Source organism: Lithobates pipiens, unplaced genomic scaffold (genome assembly GCF_037356315.1).
Source record: "Lithobates pipiens isolate NorthernLeopardFrog02 unplaced genomic scaffold, aLitPip1_a1.2 Scaffold_27, whole genome shotgun sequence".
NCBI lineage: Eukaryota > Metazoa > Chordata > Amphibia > Anura > Ranidae > Lithobates > Lithobates pipiens.
Window position 1 is genome coordinate 155085426 of NW_027507788.1, and position 20487 is coordinate 155105912.

General features: G+C 43.6%; 1 protein-coding gene across 1 annotated transcript in view; it reads right to left on the bottom strand.

Annotated features, from left to right (window-relative positions):
• Positions 1–1043: 1043 nt before the first annotated feature.
• Positions 1044–20487, bottom strand: part of LOC143932992 (uncharacterized) — a 54592-nt gene continuing 35148 nt past the window's right edge. The window contains exons 4-7 of the mRNA XM_077455913.1: positions 5862–5909; positions 5237–5310; positions 3832–3878; positions 1044–1658 (exon numbers count right to left, since the gene is read on the bottom strand). Coding sequence (XP_077312039.1) covers positions 1132–1658; positions 3832–3878; positions 5237–5310; positions 5862–5909 — 696 coding nt within the window. The 3' untranslated portion in view covers positions 1044–1131. The remainder of the gene's footprint in view (positions 1659–3831; positions 3879–5236; positions 5311–5861; positions 5910–20487) is intronic.

A 20487-nucleotide genomic window follows, 5' to 3' on the forward strand; every position in this document is an offset into this window, starting at 1 on the left:
TCCCTCTTTTATAGCACAGGATCGGTGGGTCAGACCCAAGAAAAATCGCCAAACCTAGCCCCCCGGGAAAAACATTAATCCTAACCCTGCCATCTGGGGCAGCACCTAACTTGCTAAATTGCATCTCGCTTAAAAGTGTTGTAATAAGAAAAACTGCAGTGTCTAAATTCCTTTTAGGTTTGGCTAAACCTTATAAGGCAGGCTTTCTCAACCTTTTAACCCTAGAGGAACCCCAAAAATAATTTTTATGTCTCGGGGAACCCTTCCTAAAACCAAATCATTAGGGTTCAATAGGAAGAACAGTGCTGCTCACATTGGTGGTCAATAGGAAGAATGTCTCCCTTAGGCCCCTTTCACATTGGGGCGGTGCGTACGTCGGTGGTAAAGTGCTTTTAGTGGTGGTATGCGGCCGCTAGCACCCGAAAAAGGGTTAAGACCGTCCACAAAGTGCCGCGCTGCCCCATTGATTTCAGTGGGTAGGAGTGGTTTAGGAGCGGTGAATACACCGATCCTTCACCGCTCCAAAGATGCTGCTAGCAGGACTTTTTTCACCGTACTGCTAGCGCAGCTCTCCAGTGTGAAAGCCCCCCAGGGCCAATTTTTTCCAGGCGCTATTTTAACGCTGTAGCGCCTGAAAACCGCCTCAGTGTGAAGGGGGCATTAAAGTAGTGTTCAGAATGCCACCCTTAAAGACAGCTAAAAATATATTTTGTGTCATACTGCTGGCTTTGCTAAGTGGTGCTGAACCTTGAACTCTGTAGACATCACCAAATAGGTGGTTCATCAGTCACAGCTCAAGGAACCCCTAGCAACCTCTGGAGGAACCCCAGGCTTCTACCGAACCCTGGTTGAGAATGGCTGTTATAAGGTATATAAAAAATTATGTTCCTATTGCAGGGGATCCCTGTAACTGTATTTGTAGTTCATTACAGACATTTAAAAAAAAAATTGATTTTTGTGGACAATCTGTAGTGCATATAGTTTATACATAGGAGAGAGATTAGAATTTTTTGACAGTTCAAAAAAACCACAAAGGATGCAGATTGAAATTGAAAGGTACATTTTAATGGCAATTACAAAATTAAGCCATTACAATTGTATATGCTGTATATAATCTGGAAGATTTCATTTTTAAATTGCATACTGTTGAACCAAACTTTGAAGATATTGCTGTACATGCGTGGCATGGGCATGGGCTATACCAACAACCTTGATCCTTTTGGGATCCCAAACACAATCTTCCTCTAAGTCACTTTTAACCATACCACAATATGGAGGCACCCATGCAGTATCATAGCCATGCTCATGCCATGTCTTTTGCTTAGGGTGATATTGTCTGTCAATTTTTATGACCTTCCCTACATTTACCCTGAGTTTCAAAACAACCTGATCACTTTTATCCTCTATCGGGTAACGTTTAGCTTTAACTATAGCTCTACTGACGTAGACACCTCTTCCGAGCATGCCATCTGCTGACTGACGAAATCCAGTCTTGATGATGCTCTCAGCCATATAAGATGTAGTACCATGGTACATGACATAGATCTTCCCATCAGTTGGCTGATCAGTGCCTTGGAGAATTATTTCATCAAAGTAGGGTAATCTCTCCTCCGCCCATAAATCCTTAGTGTTATATCCATACACATAGGCCATTGCTACTGGAAGAAAAATAAATAAAACCATTTTTATTTTAAAGCAATTACATTGTCATCAAGTTGGATGTTGATGCACTTCATGTCATTGGTTTCTCTTAAATAAAATGCTGAATATATTTATTTACTGTAGTATGTCTTTAGATAATACATACTTGATATACAAATAGGGTGTCATTTAGGATCTACTAAACATGTTCCAGTAAAAACTTCTTTTACAGTTTTGGATAGAGTATGGATAGCGTGAGAACATCTGCCTGAATTGTATTGCTTTTTTGTCCATGTTGGATAGATTTCCTCTTAATTGCCGTCACCCTGTGATTGGGATAGTGAGTATGGGGAAATCTCACTAAGGCTGGGTTCACATACAGGTATGTCCGTGTATGTTTTCCTTGTATTTTTATAATGGAGTCTGATGCAATTTCATTCACCAGTTCAGGTGCTAATTTTTTACAGTACATTGTATGACACTTGAATTTGCATCTGAACCAGGCTGAAAAATGTACAGAACTCTTTTTAAGAATGGACTACGGCCAACACGGACATATGTGAACCAGCTCCATAGAAAGCCGGTTCGGTCCACATGTCATGCGAATCAGGTGCGGATCAAAATGCATCCAATATGCATATATGTGAACCGAGCTTAAAAGGGGCACAAGCAGCAATAAAAACTGTTTGTTATTAGAGGATGGTTATCAGGTTTTCAAAATGGAATCCGGGGACACCCTAATGACTATGCCCACAAAATCACACCCACAAATGATTGCCTCCATTTTTTAACATGCCCTGAAACAATTGGTCAGAGACTTTTGGCACAACAGGCAGACTTTGGAGGTATAAACACAAAATACCATTGACACTATGACAAGGTGAATAACGGAGTGCGCACAAGAAACTGTGGGTGTGGCCACAGTATGTTAGCAGTGGGCTGAGCTTAAAAGGTATGTTTGGGAAAAAAAACTGAACCTATGCTGCTGTGGGTCAAGAGAGTGTAAAGTATAGAGGTTAATAGACATGTGCAGAACGGAAAAATGTGTTTCATTTCGGATAGATTCGTTATGGTACTAATTTTGTTTTCTTTTTTAATTTGTTTGGTTTGGTTTCGGAACTCATTTAGTTTTGTTTCATTTTCGTAAAATTTTATTTTGTTTTTGTTTAATTCAATTTTGTTTATTAATTCTCTAACAAATTCAGAATTTTGAGAACGATTAGAATTCGGATCAGTTGAAATATGATCAACCAATTCAAATTCTTTGTGAAGAATTGTGTCTTAAGGAAACCGGCTGCCGCTTCCTTAACAACCAATGACTCATCAGCTGTCTGGTATGGTATGGATTTTAAGGGGACCCCCACGCCAAAGTTTTAAATAAAAACGGTGTGGGGTCCCCCCGGAATTGCATACCAGACCCTTATCCGAGCATGCAGCCCGGCAGGTCAGGAAAGGGGGGGGGGCGAGCAAGCACCCCCCTCTTGAACCTTACCATATCACATGCCCTCAACATGGGGGGGTGCTTTGGGGTGGGGGGCTCTTCCCCACAACCCTGGGCTGGCCAGGGTTGTGGGGGTCTGCAGTCAATGGTGGGGAAGATGCTCTTGGGTGGGGGGGCAGAGCCCAAGCACCCCAAAGCACTCTCTCATGTTGAGGGCATGTGGCCTGTTATGTCTTCCTTGTCTCCCCCCCATCTTCCTAACCTGCTGGGCTACATGCTCGGATAAGGGTCTGGTATAGATTTTGGGAGGGAACCCATGGCATTTCTTAAAATGTTTGTTTCACCTGTATTGTTTTGTTTACATTTTAGCTGTAAATGGGGAAGCCTGCTGACAGCTGATGAGTCATTGGTTGTTAAGGATGCGGCGGCCGGATTCCGAATCTCCGAATAACCAAAAGTTTGCCCCAATTCGTATTCGGACCTAATTCAAACGAATTGCACATGTCCAGAGGTTTAGATTAAGTGATGCACAGTGTTTGGTGGTCAGGAAAAAGCAATGCTCAGTGTTCCGAGGACATGATAAAGTAACACAGGGAGTTCTGGGGTAAGGATTAAGTAATCCAAAATGGAAACAAATGGCTGGAGTTGGTCTCTAAAGCATCCATAAACTGTCATCTAAACATTAGCTATTTTTCACATACCTGCTTCTCCTTATCGTAAACTAACCTGAACACCATTGTAATACTTACCTTTTCTGAGTAGTCTTCCTTCAGGTGTTTGTAGGCCAGGTTCAGGGCTACAACCACAGAAGAGCAAAATCAGTATGCAGGCAGAGGTACTTAATGGCTGGTCAAGCAGGGGCAGCAAATCTTTGCCTTTGGCTCAAAACAGATCCCACCACTTCCCTATGTCTTAAAAACACCAGAAAAGACCAAAGCTCCAAAATGGGAAGTATTGTGGTATTTGGGTTGGCTTAGGATAAAGAGCAGCAGGTGGAAGGACATAGAATAACTAAGGGTTCTACGAGACTTTAGGTCCACCTTGGAGCAAACATGGTGACACCTGGTACTTCCAGGTATGTGGCATACTTATGTGCCCTAGGACCAGTCTGTGCTGTCATTGGGAAGGCCATGCTTTGTCTGAGCTACTGGCAACCTTCAGCTTACATGGGGCTTTCTGCTCACACCTGATGGCCGAACATGAGGAACAGGGCAGGGTAGGTAAGGTACACAAGTAAGGTCCGTAAAGACATGGATTAGCGAGTTTGGGGTGGAGGAACTAGACTGGCCTGCACAGAGTCCTCATCTGAAGCCAATAGTACACCTTTGGGATGAATTAGAGTGGAGAATGTGAGCTAGGCTTTCTTGTCCATCATCTGTGCCTGACTTCACAAATGCGCTTCTGGAAGAATGGTCAAACATTCCCATAGACACATTCCTAAACCTTGTGGACAGTCTTCCCAGAAGAGTTGAAGCTGTTATAGCTGCAAAGGGTGGGCCAACTCAATATTGAACCCCATGGACTAAGAACTGAATGCCAGTAAAGTTTGTGTGTGTGTGTAAAGGCAGGCATCATAATACTTCTGGTAGAGTGTATCCTCCAGAGTGTAGTCCACCTGGTTCTATACTCACCTTCATCCTCTATATAGCAATCCTCACTGTGTGGATCTCGGAAGCACTGCATGGCTTTGCTTCTTAAAATGCCCTCTCTGGGTCAATTTCAGTGTGGACATGTGTGATGTTCATTCCTTTGGGAAGAGCTGCACTCTGTAGGACAGCTGGAGACCACCATGAGTACCGCTTCCCGTAGGAATGAAAATATCAATGGATTGAGGAAGAAGGTGAGCCTAGGGCCAACTGTAGGACTACATAGATTAAAGAACAACTTGTACCAAAAGTACAGTTGTCCCTTAAGTCACCCCTGAACAAGGACACCTACCTGTGGGTGAGGAGTTCACTTGCACACCTGCCATGTAAGCTATGGAATTACCCAGAAGGAGTATTGCCTGACTACCTGTTCTTTGTAATCTGGTTAATATTCCAAAAAATTGTTCACAGTTGAAAATCATAGAATGCTCCTTCCTTGTGTGCTTATTTCACAAAAGAGAGTAATTAAAATATTTTGATAAAAGATGAATTCTGAAAATGACTTTACCTAGAATTTGGAGTAGATATCACTTTATGACAGGACTGTTCTTCACTACAAGAGCTCCTTCCTTTGGAACAAGGCTAGAATACATGATCAAAAGAAAAGAATGAGCAGTGAAACAGGACACACAAAGAAAATTCCAAATTGAGTGAAATCAGATTTAGTATTACTGCATCCAGTTTCCCCCAAATGTACTAAAGATACTATTATACTATGCTTGAAATATATGATATACTATGATAACGTACTGAGTAAAAAATAGTTCTCTTAGGTGTCACTAACTGCAATGTAACGTTTTTTTTTTCTTTAACATTACAGCAATCATTGCAAAAAATATATAAAAAATGCAGGCAATGGTCCTCTTTCACAGAGATCCCTGCATTTATAGCCATGGGCACCTGCCTACCAGGGAACTGCTGTAGGACACCCATGGTACATTCATAATTAACAGGATAAACTCCATTGTATATGAAAATTACGGTAACAGCAAATCTGTAAATGGCTAAATAACAGAAAGCAATGTATACAATGGGGTAACATATTTTCTCACAGTCACACATTCTAAAAAAAAATTATTCTCAAAAAGTCTCTAAGTAGAAATAAACTCAGGTTGCCCCAAGTAGGAACTTACCTGGCGGTTGAAGAATCTAGCGTATGCATACTTTCCAGATGTCTCTGACTTTTATAAGGTCTCTGATTAGTTTCAGTTTCCATTTTTACATCTGTCGTGTTATATGTTTTTAAAGCACCTTTTTTTTTTCTCTTAAAGAAAACACAGTAATAAATTGCTTGGTTATCTTTTAATAAATAGCACATACTGTATAAGAAGATGATTGGAAAACGGAAAAAAAATGAATCTTGTAGCCAGTCAGTTTTGGTTACCTATTGTCTACCACAGGGGTCTCCAAACTTTCTAAACAAAGGGCCTGTTTACTTGCCTTCAGACTTTAGGGGGACCAGATTGTGGCTGGAGAGGGTAGAAAATGTCCCGTCCCCTTGGATCACCTTAAAGTCAGAATTAATAACATTAATCTGATGGAAAAGATATTCCATATCACACAGAATTCCACACATTTATATAGTAAGAAATGGGATCCCTGGTTTAACCACTCTACCTCCTTTTTTAATACTCCCTGAAACTGGGTCTCCTATATATGACTGTCTACGGTTTACTGCACTATTACAGCTCTAGCCCATCACCATGCCAAATTAAAACACAAACTATTGCAATATATATGCACTGAATTTTGTACAAATTTTGTATCTATAGTGATTTTCTATGTTTATCTTGATATACATTGCATTTATTTTGTTATATTTATGCATATTCTCTGTACTTTCTCTATGTACCAAATAAAAATCGTTTGTAAACAAAAAAAAAAAAAGAAAATGTCCTGGATTCCAGGAATAAACAATGCCTTAGGTTTGGTGGTCGGTGGATGTAAATGCATTACATACACTATATTGCGAAAAGTATTGGGACGACACACAATCGGATTGTTGGCCAACAAAACCGTGGAATTTTATCCGAAGGGCGTTGGCCCAAACTTGTCTTGCACACACATGGCCACACAATAGTTGCCCAACAATTACAAACGTAGTGACATACTATGTTGTTTTTCAGATCTTTAGCGCCACCCTTTGGGCTCCTTCTGCTAATTTCATGTTGGTAGAAGTTTGGTGAGTGTTGATTTTTTTCATTTTGCGCTTTTCATTTTGCGCTTTTCAGTTGGTTTGTGAACGGCCGTTAGTCAACCAGATATGTTGTGGAATCGGAGGAGATAACATGTTATTTATTATTGGCCTTGGAGTTTTTGCTTTGACATTATTTTTTTGGTTGAATAATGATTTGATTTGGTATATTTTCTATATTTTGGATGTATAGAATGCACTTTTTTGGTTAAGTTCTATTGGCAGATAGCATGTCTGATTTTATTTATTTTCTTTTTTTAATACACAATAAAAAAAATTGTGGAGAATAATACTTGGCTATGTGTTTTAAATCAAATGACAGTTTGTCTTCATCTGACAGAGACTCTTTACATGACCAGCCATGTCCAATCACGGCTGATTGCAATTTAAACAGGAAGAGCCGTTGATCGGCTTTTCTTCACTCTCGTCTGACAGACACGAGTAAAGGAGAGCCGATCGGCTGCTCTCCTGACAGGGGGGGTCTGTACTGATTATCAGCACAGCCCCCCCCTTGGATGCCCACCCAGGACCACCAGGATGCTGCCAGGACCACCAGCAATTGCCACCACACTGGACCATGAGGGAAATGCCAATCAGTGCCCAGCCAGCTGCCATTCAGTGCCCATCCCCAATGCCTGCCAGTGCTATCAGTGATGCCTATCAACGCCATCTATCAGTGCCCAGCAGTGCCGCCTATTATTACCACCCATAAGTACCCATCAGTGCAGCTTTTGAGTTCCCATCAGTGTCGCCTATCAGTACCCATCACTGCCCACCAGTGCCATCCATCAGTGCCCATCAGTGCTGCATATCAGTGCCACCTATCAGTGCCCATCAGTGGCACCTCATTGGTGCCACCTCATCGGTGCCACCTTATCAGTGCCTATCAGTGAAGGAGACTAGTTATTTACAAAATTTTATAACAGAAACAAAAGAAAAACTTTTTTTTTTTCAAAATTTGAGGTATTTTTTTTATTTGTTTTGCAAAAAATAAAAAATGCGGAGTCGATCAAATACCAGCAAAAGAAAGCTCTATTTGTGGGAACAAAATGATAAAAATTCTGTTTGGGTACAGTGTAGCATGACCGCGCAATTGTCATTTAAACAGCGACAGTGCTGAAAGCTGAAAATTGGCTTGGCCAGAAAGGGGGTGTAAGTGCCTGGTATTGAAGTGGTTAAAGTGTTGAATAGAGTGTGGCTTTGATGTATGTTGTTTTTACTCTTCAAAGTCCATGCATTTCCTGCCAATACCCTGTCATCCTGTTGTACAAGAATTCTTTGTTCTTTTATCTAGTTTAGAGCCATGTATTCACTTTAAAAATGACTCATCACATTATATACTAAATTATCATTGTATTGGAACTATGTTCACATTTGGAAATACCCCTTCACATACCACAGACTCAGGGCTGGATTAATAACATCATGGGCCTGGTGTTGAGGATTATGGTGGAGTTTTTAAAAAAAAAATAATAATTAAAAATGCAAACAATCTTTTGTTATAACAAATTAAATGAAATAGAGAGAGGGAGGATGAGAGACAGAGAAATAAGATGAGACAGGGGTGAGGGGTAAGGAAGGGAGGATGAGAGATAGAGTGTAGGAATCAGATAGGTCAGGGTAGTGGACAGTGTAGGAATCAGGTAGGTTAGTCCAGTGGTCGGGTAGGTCAGTATAGGAATCAGGTAGGTTAGTGCAGTGGTCAGATAGGTTAGTGCAGTGGTCAGGTAGGTCAGTGTAGGAATCAGGCAGGTTAGTGCAGTGGTCGGGTAGGTCAGTGTAGGAATCAGGTAGGTTAGTGCAGTGGTCGGGTAGGTCCGTGTAGGAATCAGGTTGGTCCGTACTACTGTACTAGTGGAAGAGACTCAGGGAGTGCTAAAAGTCTGCAGGTTAGGGGGCACAAATTTCTTGTCCTGGGCGCTGACAACCCATGCTGCACCACTGACTGCTTATATAATTTTAGGAAAATATGTATATAAAATAGTTTACCATTTGACAATTAAAAAAAAGAAATGTCCCCGGATTTCATTTTAAAAATCTGTTCACCTTATGTTATGTTAGGTGTTCTGCTTCAAAACATGAAATCACAATGAACTTTTTTAACCACTTGTGGACCACCCCATGTACATTTACTGCCTAGTATGTGATCTGACACGTCTGGGTCTGGGGCAAGTGCCGTGATTATACACAGCGGGAGCCCAGCGGCGGGTACTGCGGACTCGATTACACAGGACGTAGACAGAACAGCAATCTGCCTTGTTCTGTCAGCAGGGAAAGTATTGATCCTGTGTTTCTGCACAGCAGAAAGCACCTCCCTCACAGTGAGTAAGCACAACCTAAGCATACATTTAACCCTTTTATCTCCCCTGATGTTAACCCCTTCCTTGCCAGTAGGGATGAGCTTCGAGTTCGAGTCAAACTCATGTTCAACTCGAACATTGCCTGTTCGCCTGTTCAGGAACAGCGAACAATTTGGGGTGTTCGCGGCAAATTTAAAGAGCCGCGGAACACCCTGTACAAGTCTATGGGACACACACCGTCCTTTATAAAAAAAAAAAAAATTGATTCCAGCGGTGGTAATCCACTCTTGCTATCCAGCGACGGATGACCATCTCTCCGGGGTGATGGGTGATCTCTCCCTCCAGCCCATCGCTTCCATCCTCTGTCTCCACTGGAGACACTGCAGGGATCCCAGCAGACTGACACTCCTTATATGAGGAGGGCGGGGCCACCCGTCACCTGACCCCGCCCCCCGCTGATGCAAGGGGAAAGCCCTGGCTTCCCCAATGACGTGCGTTACATCAGAGGGGGCGGGTCACCCGTACGTCACTGGGGAAGCCCAGCTTTCCCCTTGCGTCAGAGGGGGGTGGGGTCAGGTCACGGGTGGCCCCGCCCTCCTCAGATAAGAAGTGTCAGGCTGCCAGTATCCCCGCAGTGTCTCCGGTGGAGACAGAGGATGGATGCACTGCACTGGAGGGAGAGATCACCCATCGCTGGATCAGATCACCCATCGCTGGACCCCAGAGAGATGATCATCCATCGCCGGATAGCAAGAGTGGATTCTTTTCTTAATTTTCTTCTATTTTTAATAAAGGACTTTTGCAATGGTGTGTGTGTCCTTTTTAACGATTTTTTACACTTTCTTTGTGAAATGGTAGGGGAAATTTTGTACCCCCTTACCATTTCAAACGGGGGGGGGCAGGATCTGGGGGTCCCCTTGTTAAAGGGGGCTTCCAGATTCTGATAAGCCCCCTGCCCGCAGACCCCCCACAACCACCGGCCAGGGTTGTGGGGATAATGTTGAGGGCATGTGGCCTGGTACGGTTCAGGAGGGGGGGGGGGGGGCGCTCTCGTGCTCGGATAAAGGGTCTGGTATGGATTTTTAGGGGGAACTCCACGCCATTTTTTTTTTATTTGGTGTGGAGTTCCCCTTAAAATCCATATCAGACCTGAAGGGTCTGGTATGGATATTTGGGGGAACCCCACATTTTTTTTTATTTGAGGCGGGGTTCCCCTTAATATCCATACCAGACCTGAAGGGCCTGGTAATTGAATTTGGGGGAACCCCACACTTTTTATTTTATTTTTTTATCAATGACTTTCAATGAATGTTCTCTGTATTACGGGGAGCCGACAATTCATTATAGCCGCAAATGATTTTAAATGACTTTTTTTTTTCCTGCAGAAATTACACTTTGTGCAGGGACAGTTCTAAGAACGGGAAACATGCTCCCCATTAAAGGCATACTATACACACACCCCAGGTACAAAATTTAAAGGAATATTACACTTTTATTGTTTCACTTTAAGCATTATTAAAATCACTGCTCCCGAAAAAACTGCAGTTTTTAAAACTTTTTTTGCATTGATCCATGTCCCCTGGGGCAGGACCCAGGTCCCAAAAAACTTTTTATGACAATAACTTGTATATTAGCCTTTAAAATTATCACTTTTGATTTTGTACGTTCGAGTCCCATAGACTTTAATAGGGTTCTAAAGTTTAAGTCTGTTCGCAGGTTCTGGTTGTGAACCGAACTGGGGGGTGTTCCGCTCATCCTTACTTGCCAGTGTCATTAGTACAGTGACAGTCAAAGCCGGTACAAGGCAGGGGCGGAAGGGACAGTACAATTTGCAGGAGGGAGGGGGGTGCAGGTGAAGTGTCGGCAGTGTGTTTCACAGTAAGCACTAGCCGGTGCCGCTAATAGCTGTGCCTGTACTGTAGTCGTCTGTACCTGTCTCTGTAACAATGCCCCAAGTGCGCTCCTGCACCCGGCACAAGCCTAGACAGAGACAGACCGCACCAGCCCTTCCCTGTCAGCACTTCTCTCCCCTATGAAGGCGCTTCGTATTCCCATCCCGGCGGCGTGTCGTTACTCATGGGCGGAGGTGGGATGGGAGGAGCATAGAGAGCTGCTGCTGAAGCTGTGACCTGGAGGTGGAGGAGCCGTCGAGGAGGAACCAGGTCAGCAAAGTGTGTATATGATTGCACCAAATTAAGTGCTAAACAGATAATTATTGGCAAATGCCACCTGCAGATTAATAAATGAACTGTCTGGATCAAATGAGGGGAGGAGGCTGAGGGGGGATAATTAACAATGCTACCTATTTTTAATTTTGGTAATATGCAGCATGGGAGCGGGGGGGGGTTAATGTACTGCCACTGGTCACTGATGCATTAGTGGCTGACCAGTGGCAGTACATTAACCCCCCCCCCCCCATGCTACATATTTCAGAAATTAAAAATAGCAATGGTAATTTACCCCCCCCCCCCAGCCTCATTCCCTCCTCCATTCGGATCCAGACAGTTAATTTATTAATCTGCAGCAGGTTCATAAACAAACTGTCTGGATCCAATTGGGGGAGGGGAGGAGGCTAGGGTTGCCACCTGTCCAGGATTCACCCGGACAGTTCGGGTTTTGAATCATGTGTCCAGGTTTCAGTCCACCTGAAGCCCGGACACATTATTCAGACCAGGCTGTGGCTCCCCAAGTAACCGAGATAGTCATACACAAATCTGTTGCCGCTGCAGGCAAATGTCTGTACGCTACATTACCACTCCCCTTGAGGCACCGAAATGTGTCCCAGGTCTTTTATAATCCTATAGTGTTTACTGCAAAAAAAAATTGCCCTGTGCCGCAAAAGTGTTTGGGTTTGGCTTAAAGAAAAGGTGGCAACCCTAGAGGAGCCTGAGGGGAGATTAATTACCAATGCTATTTTTAATTTCAGTAATATGCAGCATGGGGGGGTTAATATACTGCACCTGGTTACTGATGCATTAGTGGCTGACCAGTGGCAGTTAATTAAAGTGATACCAAAGGTGTATCACAAGGCATTTGGCAGCAGGTGATGATGGCAAATGACATGTAGCATCTGGCAACAGGTGACAGTGGTAAGTGACATGTTGCATCTGGCAGAAGGTGACGGCAACAAATGACACGTGGCATCTGGCAGTAGGTGACGGCAACGAATGACACGTGGCATCTGGCAGCAGGTGGCGTTGGCAAGTGACAGCATGATTCAGCATGAATCTGGCAGCAGGTGACGGTGGTAAATGACACATGGCATCTGGCAACAGGTGACAGTGGCAAATAACACATGGCAATGACAAATGGCATCTGGTAGCAGGTGATGATGGCAAATGACATGCTGCATCTAACAGCAGGTGACAGTGATAAGTGAAACGTTGCATCTGGATCTGGCAGCAGGTGATGGTGGCGAATGGCACGTGGCATCTGGCAGCAAGTGACGGTGCTAAGTAACATGTTTCTCTGAGCCCTGCGCTGATAATAAATACAGGGCTCTTTACAGAGGGAATGATTTCTTTTTTGTTTTACCTGCAGGAAAAAGAACAAATCGATAGGCAGCACACACAGGAAACACAGGAAACATAGTTGATTCCCACTGACTCTTTCTTTTCTTCTCACCTGGGGGGGGCACAGTTTGCCATCGTCGCCCTGGGCACCAAATGACCTTGTCCCAGCACTGGTGATAGTGCATATTTTTTAGCACAGATCACTGTATTAGTGTCACTGGTCTCCAAAAAGTGTCAGTTAGTGTCTGATTTGTCCTCCGCAATATCGCAGTCCCGCTATAAGTCGCTGATCACCGCCATTACTAGTAAAAAAAATAAACAAAAAAAATTAGATTTTTTTTTTTTTAATCTGTCTGTATTTTTTTGTTTATAGCCCCAAAAAAACCAAAAAGATGCAGAGGCGATCAACTACCACCAAAAGAAAGCTCCATTTGTTGGGAAAAAACAACATTCATTTTATTTGGGTACAACGATGCATGACTGCACAATTGTCAGTTCAAGTAATGCAGTGCCATATCGCAAAAAATAGCCTGGTCATGAAGGGGGTAAATCTTCCAGAGGTCAAATGGTTAAAGCACCGCAATAAATCAGACATAAATAAAAAGACGTTCCCTAGAGCCTGTGTTGGTGGCTGTGATTGAAACTAGACCTGGGACTGGCAACCTCAGTACTTTAGCAAGAGATACCTGGTCATTCTCAGCAGCCCCTTTCTGGGAAAAGAGCTGTTTGAATGAGGAGGGTAAAGTGCCAGAGATTGGAGACTTATCACCAACAACATGGAGAAAGAGGAAACCAAGACAAGAGTGGAATATGAATGTAGAAGGGTTTTCCTTAGAAATAGTAAATGGGAGAGCAAGTGTTTGTACAATTAGGATAGGATCAGGAATAGAACAAGAGCATAGCAGTAGGGGGAAGTGTAAATTGACTAACCAGCAAGACTTTATAACAAGGGTAATGAGGTTTCACATAGTAAGTTACTGCTTTACAGAAAAATTACCATTGGACAAAACATACGTCAGGCTAGGCACAGGGCAGCGGTGACGTCGTGGCACCTATGGTGGGTGTTGGACAAAAGTGTGTTTCCATTAAAGGGGTTGCAAAGGTTTGTTTTCTTATTTTTGAAATAGGTTCCTTTAAGCTAGTGCATTGTTGGTTCACTTACCTTTTCCTACGATTTCCCTTCTAAATGTTTTTTTTCTTTGTCTAAATTTCTCACTTCCTGTTTCTCCTCAGTAAACTTCACACCATCATCCGAGCGGTGTTTAGTCAGCCAGAACAGCTTACTGAACAACTTACTGAGGAGGAACAGGAAGTGAGAAATTCAGACAAAGAAAAAAAACATTTAGAAGGGAAATCGGAAAACGTAAGTGAACCAACAATGCACTAGCTTAAAGGAACCTGATTCGAAAATAAAAAACTAACCTTTACAACCCCTTTTAAGCCTATTTTAACATCTTCGCTGTAAGCAGAACTTTGAAATAAACTGTGCTTTTAATGAATGTTACACAATGAGTTTGTTTTGCTCTATCGTATGGTATACTGTGTGATCAGATTTTGGAGTTCCCTAAAGGATAACTGCTGTGGAGAGTTGTATCATTGGAGTCCACCAAGTAGGCTGAACAGCTGAGGCGGTATATACCCAAAGTGAGGGGTGATTACTCTGCTGATGCGCATATAGACCTTGGAAGGTCTTAAAGAGGAGTTAAACCAAAAAGTGGAACTTCCACACATTTGCCTCCGATGCCACAATTGGCACCTTTTGTGGGGGGGAGGGGGGATGGGATACCTGTCTTTGACAGGTATCTTGTTCCCACTTCCGGGAGTCTGGGCCACAGCCCGTGATATCATAGTGGGGCTCCCTCCTCCTCTCCCAGTTGCCGGGCCAGTAGAAGAGAGGATTGGGGCCTTGCGCATGCGCAGTAGAGTTCCCGGCATGAAGCCGTAAGGCTACACTGCCAGGTACCCTTAACCGCAATGGTGGCGGCAGCACCCGACAGCTGATGGAAACATCAGCTGCGGTGCCGACATCACGGGACTCCAGGACAGGTAAGTGTCCTATTGTTAAAAGCCAGCAACTGCAGTATGTTTAGCTGCTGGCTTTTATTTTTATTTTTTTGGATGGAACACCGCTTTAAGATTCGGTAAGCAGATATATTTGTACTATCCATCCTATGTGGAGCACTGGGTGTTTGCACCGATCGAAATTGGAAATTTCACTTTGTGGATCTGCAATTGGTTTTGGACTTTACTTTTTATATAATTTTTTATATAAGTTTATACATCTATCCTAAAGCTAGACTTTTGTTTGCCTAATCCTAGATAAGGCATTGTATCACATATACCGTACATGACAGTGCAACACGTTGCTATTTATAAGTATAGATACCTGTTCAGTGGCAATGTCCACAACCCAACTTTCATTTCTTAAGAAGTGAAACTTAAAGCATTCTTTACCTCAACACTTCTTATTCCTGATATGTGCCTGTTGTACCAGGTAACTATGAGAAAGTATCCTGTTCTCTTTGTTTTGCTTATTTTCTGTGAAATCACTGATGTTCCTGCCAATCCCTTGCTTGCCTCCTATTAAAAACTGACCACCCTAGACATTAGGGCACACCCTAGTCAGTTCTCTAGCTATGCTTTGAACTCAGCCTGCTCTCCTCCAATAAGCAGACTTGTCCTGACATGACTCTGCTTCACAGCCATTCACTGGGAAGCTTAGTGTGCTGCTGCTTTTCCTCCCCCAGCTCTTATGCAGCTGAGAGCAGAGGGAATGTGATTACTTATAAAAAAAAAAAGCGTGCAGCACAGCACTATCGGCGCTACTGCATGCAAATATGCAGCCGATCTACGCCAAGGCCCGGACGCTGAGAGGCTGCATATTTTTGTGTGCCCTCTGCGCCAAGTGGTTAAGAAATTTGTGTATAGACTCTCAGGCATTTTATCCTAGTGAGTCAGTAGTCACACAGCTATTTTTTTTAAACAAATACACACATACACTATGTTACCAAAAGTATTGGGACACCTGCTTTTACACACACATGAACTTTAATGGCATCCCAGTCTTGTCTGTAGGGTTCAGTATTGTGTTGGCCCACCCTTTGCAGCTCTAACAGCTTCAACTCTTCTGGGAAGGCTTCTCCACAACGTTTAGGAGTGTTTCTATGGCAGTGGTCTTCAAACTGCAGCCCTACAGCCAGCTATGGCCCTTTGCATGCCTTTATCTGGCCCTTGAGGCAATATTCCTTCCACTGACACCAACAATGGAGCATGATTCCTTCCACTGACAAAAAATATAGTGCACTATTCCTCCCAATGACACCAACTATTTCTCCCCCTAATACCAAAGATTGGGCATTGTTTACTCCCACTGGGCACAGTCTGTCCCCCCTAAACTCTGAAGGACAGTAAACTGGCCTTTTCATTAGAAAGTTTGAAGACCCCTGGTTTATAGCAACGTTTGACCATTCTTCCAGAAGCGCATTTGTGAGGTCAGGAACTGATGTTGGATGAGAAGGCCTGGCTCTAAGTCTCCGCTCTAATTCATCCAAAAGGTGTTTTATTGGGTTGAGGTCAGGACTCTGTACTCCAGTCAATTTCCTCCACCCCAAACTCACTCATCCATGTCTTTATGGACTTTGCTTTGTGCACTGGTGTGCAGTCATGTTGAAACAGGAAGGAGCCATCCCCAAACTGTTCCCACAAAGTTGGGAGCATGAAATTTTCCAAAATGTCTTGGTATGCTGATGCCTTAAGAGTTTCCTTCACTGGAACTAAGGGGCCAAGCCCAACCCCTGAAAAACAACCCCCCATCATAATCCCCCCTCCACCAAATGATTTGGACCAGTGCACAAAGCAAGGTCCATAAAGACATGGATGAGAAAGTTTGGGGTGGAGAAACTTGACTGTCCTGCACAGAGTCTTGACCTCAACCCAATAGAACACCTTTGGGATGAATTCGAGCGGAGATTGAGAGCCAGGCCTTCTCCTCCAACATCAGCACCTGTTGTCACAAATGCACTTCTGGAAGAATGGTCAAACATTCCCATAGACACACTCCTAATCCTTGTGGACATCGTTCCCAGAAGAGATGAAGCTGTTATAGCTGCAAAGAGTGGGCAAACTCAATATTGAACTCTACAGACTAAGGCTGGATTAATACCTATGCAGTTTTAGTGCTTTTTGCATTTTGTAGATTTGCACTACAGAACTTGTTCCATAGGAAACCATGTTATATGGACTGTAGTGCAAATCTGAAAAATGCAAAAAGCACTAAAACTGCATAGGTGTGAATTCAGCCTAAGATTGGGAAGCCATTAAAGTTCATGTGCATGTAAAGGCAGGTGTTCCAATAATTTTGGTAATATATTGTATATATATATATCTATATATCTATATATATATATATATATATATCTATATATATATATATATATATATATATATATATATATATATATATATATATATATATATAAATATATATATATATATACACACACACACATATAACACAGATGGTGAACGCTGGTGTTTTGGTGGAGACAACTGTGTAAATCCGTGTCATGGTTGAAATTGCTCACAGATCACTGACTGCAACTGCTCTCTCCTCCCACAGACTGTCTGTGTGAGGAGAGAGAGCCGATAGCTGCATCGTGCAGTGTTTGTTTGCATTTGTGATCGCTGTGATTGGACACAACCAGTACATGGTACAGGGCCAAGTTCAATGGCTCTGTACCCGGCCCTGTGATCCACTATGTCCAAGGGACACAACGATAACAGGGCATGCCACTGCCTACTCTAAAAGTCATGCACGAGCGGCCGATGCAGGAGGCTATATATATATATATATATATATATATATATATATATATAGAAAGGCCAGTATGGTGGCCTGAAATTATGGGAGGAGCCCGGTGGGGTATTTAACTAGCCGTTCGCCTATCTTCCTCGTCGGTTCCGGTGCGCGATATCTGATACGTCAGAAATCAAGGGCCGACTATCCTCGAGACCTTACAGTGAGCCGGGTTCGTGAGTTCCCACGCTATTCCGTCCGCCTTCGTGTCGACAAAGCCTTGTCGTTCGTCAGCGTCCGTCTGATTGCCGTCTGAGTCGCTATACTCAAAATCGAAATTTTCCGTTGTCGTACAACACGTCTGGGCCGGCTGTCGCAGGTAGGGCTTCGGCACCCGTTTCATTTCATGTGTTACAAAATCACGTAAACTAGATTCCTGAACTCACGAACCACTCGCTCTAGATTGCACGAATGTCTTAACTGTGGCACTCGTATTCGTTACTTCATGTCACTACCCCTTCTTCGAAAGAAGTCGTTATCACTTTTTCGGTACATGTCGTTCGTGCCACCAGGCACTTCGTTCGTAGCACGTCGTTGCTAAACTGAACGACTCCCCCGATCATTTCTCTATGTTCGAATCGATCGAACCGTTTCGAAATTACAGCTGTCTGCTTGTCACGTTAAATTGAGCAGTCCGGACAATGTCAATCTCATGTTGTTCAAACCGTAAAAACGGTCGGACCGTTTCAAATCCGAATAAGTTTAAACATTTCAATCATTTCATGCCGTTTGTACTATGTCTGTCATTTCGTTTCATTTCATTTCAATCATTTCAGTCATTTCAATCATTTCGAGTCATTTCAATCATTTCAGTCTGTTATATCGGATCATTTCATTTCTACCATTTCTAAATCATTTCATCATTTCTGTCACTTACCGCGCTCCGATGCGAATCCCGTCGCATCTCCAATGCACCGATTCGCTTCGAAGTGCCCCAGGGTTCGGCCTCATTTCTGTACATGCTCCAGAGACTGAGTCACTCGCAGGTTCAAGCACGGTCCTTGATTCTAGTCTTTGTCATGGCTTTTCATTTCTGTCACTTATTACGCGCCAATTCGAATCCTGTCGCATTCTGCTATGCACCGATTCGTCCTGGCGTGCCCAGCTGCTACGCCTCATTTCAGTACATGCTCCAGAGACGGATTCTTTTGTTGTAACCGTCAGTCCAGTCGTTGAATTTTGTCTCTGTCATGGCATATCATTTCTGTCACTTATTACGTGCCAATTCGAATCCTGTCGCATTCTGCTATGCACCGATTCGTCCTGGCGTGCCCAGCTGCTACGCCTCATTTCGGTACATGCTCCAGAGACGGTTTCTTGGTTGTAACCATCAGTCCAGTCGTTGAAACTTGTCTCTGTCATGGCATATCATTTCTGTCACTTATTACGCGCCAATGCGAATCCTGTCGCATTCTGTTATGCACCGATTCGTTCTGGTGTGCCCAGCTGCTACGCCTCATTTCAGTACATGCTCCAGAGACGGGTTCTTTATTGTAAACCATCAGTCCAGTCGTTGAATCTTGTCTCTGTCATGGCTTATCATTTCTGTCACTTATTACGCTCCAATTCGAATCCCATCGCATTCCTTATGCATCGATTCGTTCTGGTGCGCCCAGCTGCTACGCCTCATTTCAGTACATGCTCCAGAGACGGATTCTTTGTGGTAACCATCTGTCCAGTTGTTGAATCTTGTCTCTGTCATGGCATATCATTTCTGTCACTTATTACGCTCCGATTCGAATCCTGTTGCATTTATTTATGCACCGATTCGTTCCGGTGTGCCCAGCTGTTACGCCTCATTTCAGTACATGCTCCAAAGACAGGATTCATCTGTTTGGTTCATGGGCTCGTCCTCTGATTCTTGTCTTTGTCATGGGTTTTCATTTCATTTCACCTATCACGTTCCGGTACGAATAGTCACATCTGTGTACCAAATTCGTCTCGGCGTGCCCCAGGAATGGCCTCATTTCAATACATGCTCCAGAATCCGTTTCGTGCTCGGTCGCAAGTTTGTGGCATGGCGATTCGGATCTCTGTCATGGCAGATTCACTCATTTCATTGTCACATACCGCTTCCCGGTTTGGGTCCAGTTGATTCTTCAATGTTTTGGATGCCTACCGGGGGCCTTGCTCCTCGGCCTCACTTCATTATACGTTACCACAAAAGGAAAACACAGCTTCGTTTAGGCGTTTCTCGCTGTTTTCTTTCCTCATACAAACGTAGACTTCTTGCACTCATTACAAGCACGCATTCGAACATAGACCTCTTGCAATCGTTGCAAGCACGCATTCGAGCATAGACATCATGCGATCATTGCAAGCACGCATTCGAGCATAGACCTCTTGCACTCATCACAAGCACGCATTCGAGCATAGACCTCTTGCAATAATTGCAAGCACGCATTCGAGCATAGATTTCTTGCGATCATTGCAAGCACGCACTCGAGCATAGACCTCTTGCACTCGTTACAAGCACGCATTCGAGCATGGACCTCTGGCAATCGTTGCAAGCACGCATTCGAGCATAGACCTCTCGCGGTCATCGTAAGCACGCATTCGAGCATAGACCTCTTGCACTCATTACAAGCACGCATTCGAGCACGGACCTCTTGCGATCATTGCAAACACGCATTCAAGCTTAGACCTCTTGCGATCATGGCAAGCTCGCATTCGAGCATGGACCTCTTGCAGTCGTTGCAAGCAGATGTCCAGGCACAGCTCATTGCAATCATTGCTGGCAGGCACTTCTGGCTTGCTCAATAGGTTGCTTTAGGGAAAGCCTGGATACTTTCCTAAAGGTACGTTGTATTACGGGGTACTTGTTATAGGTATAGTTGATCCAGGAAAAATCCGATTGCCTCTCGAGGGATCAGGAAGGAATTTTTCCCCTGCTGTAGC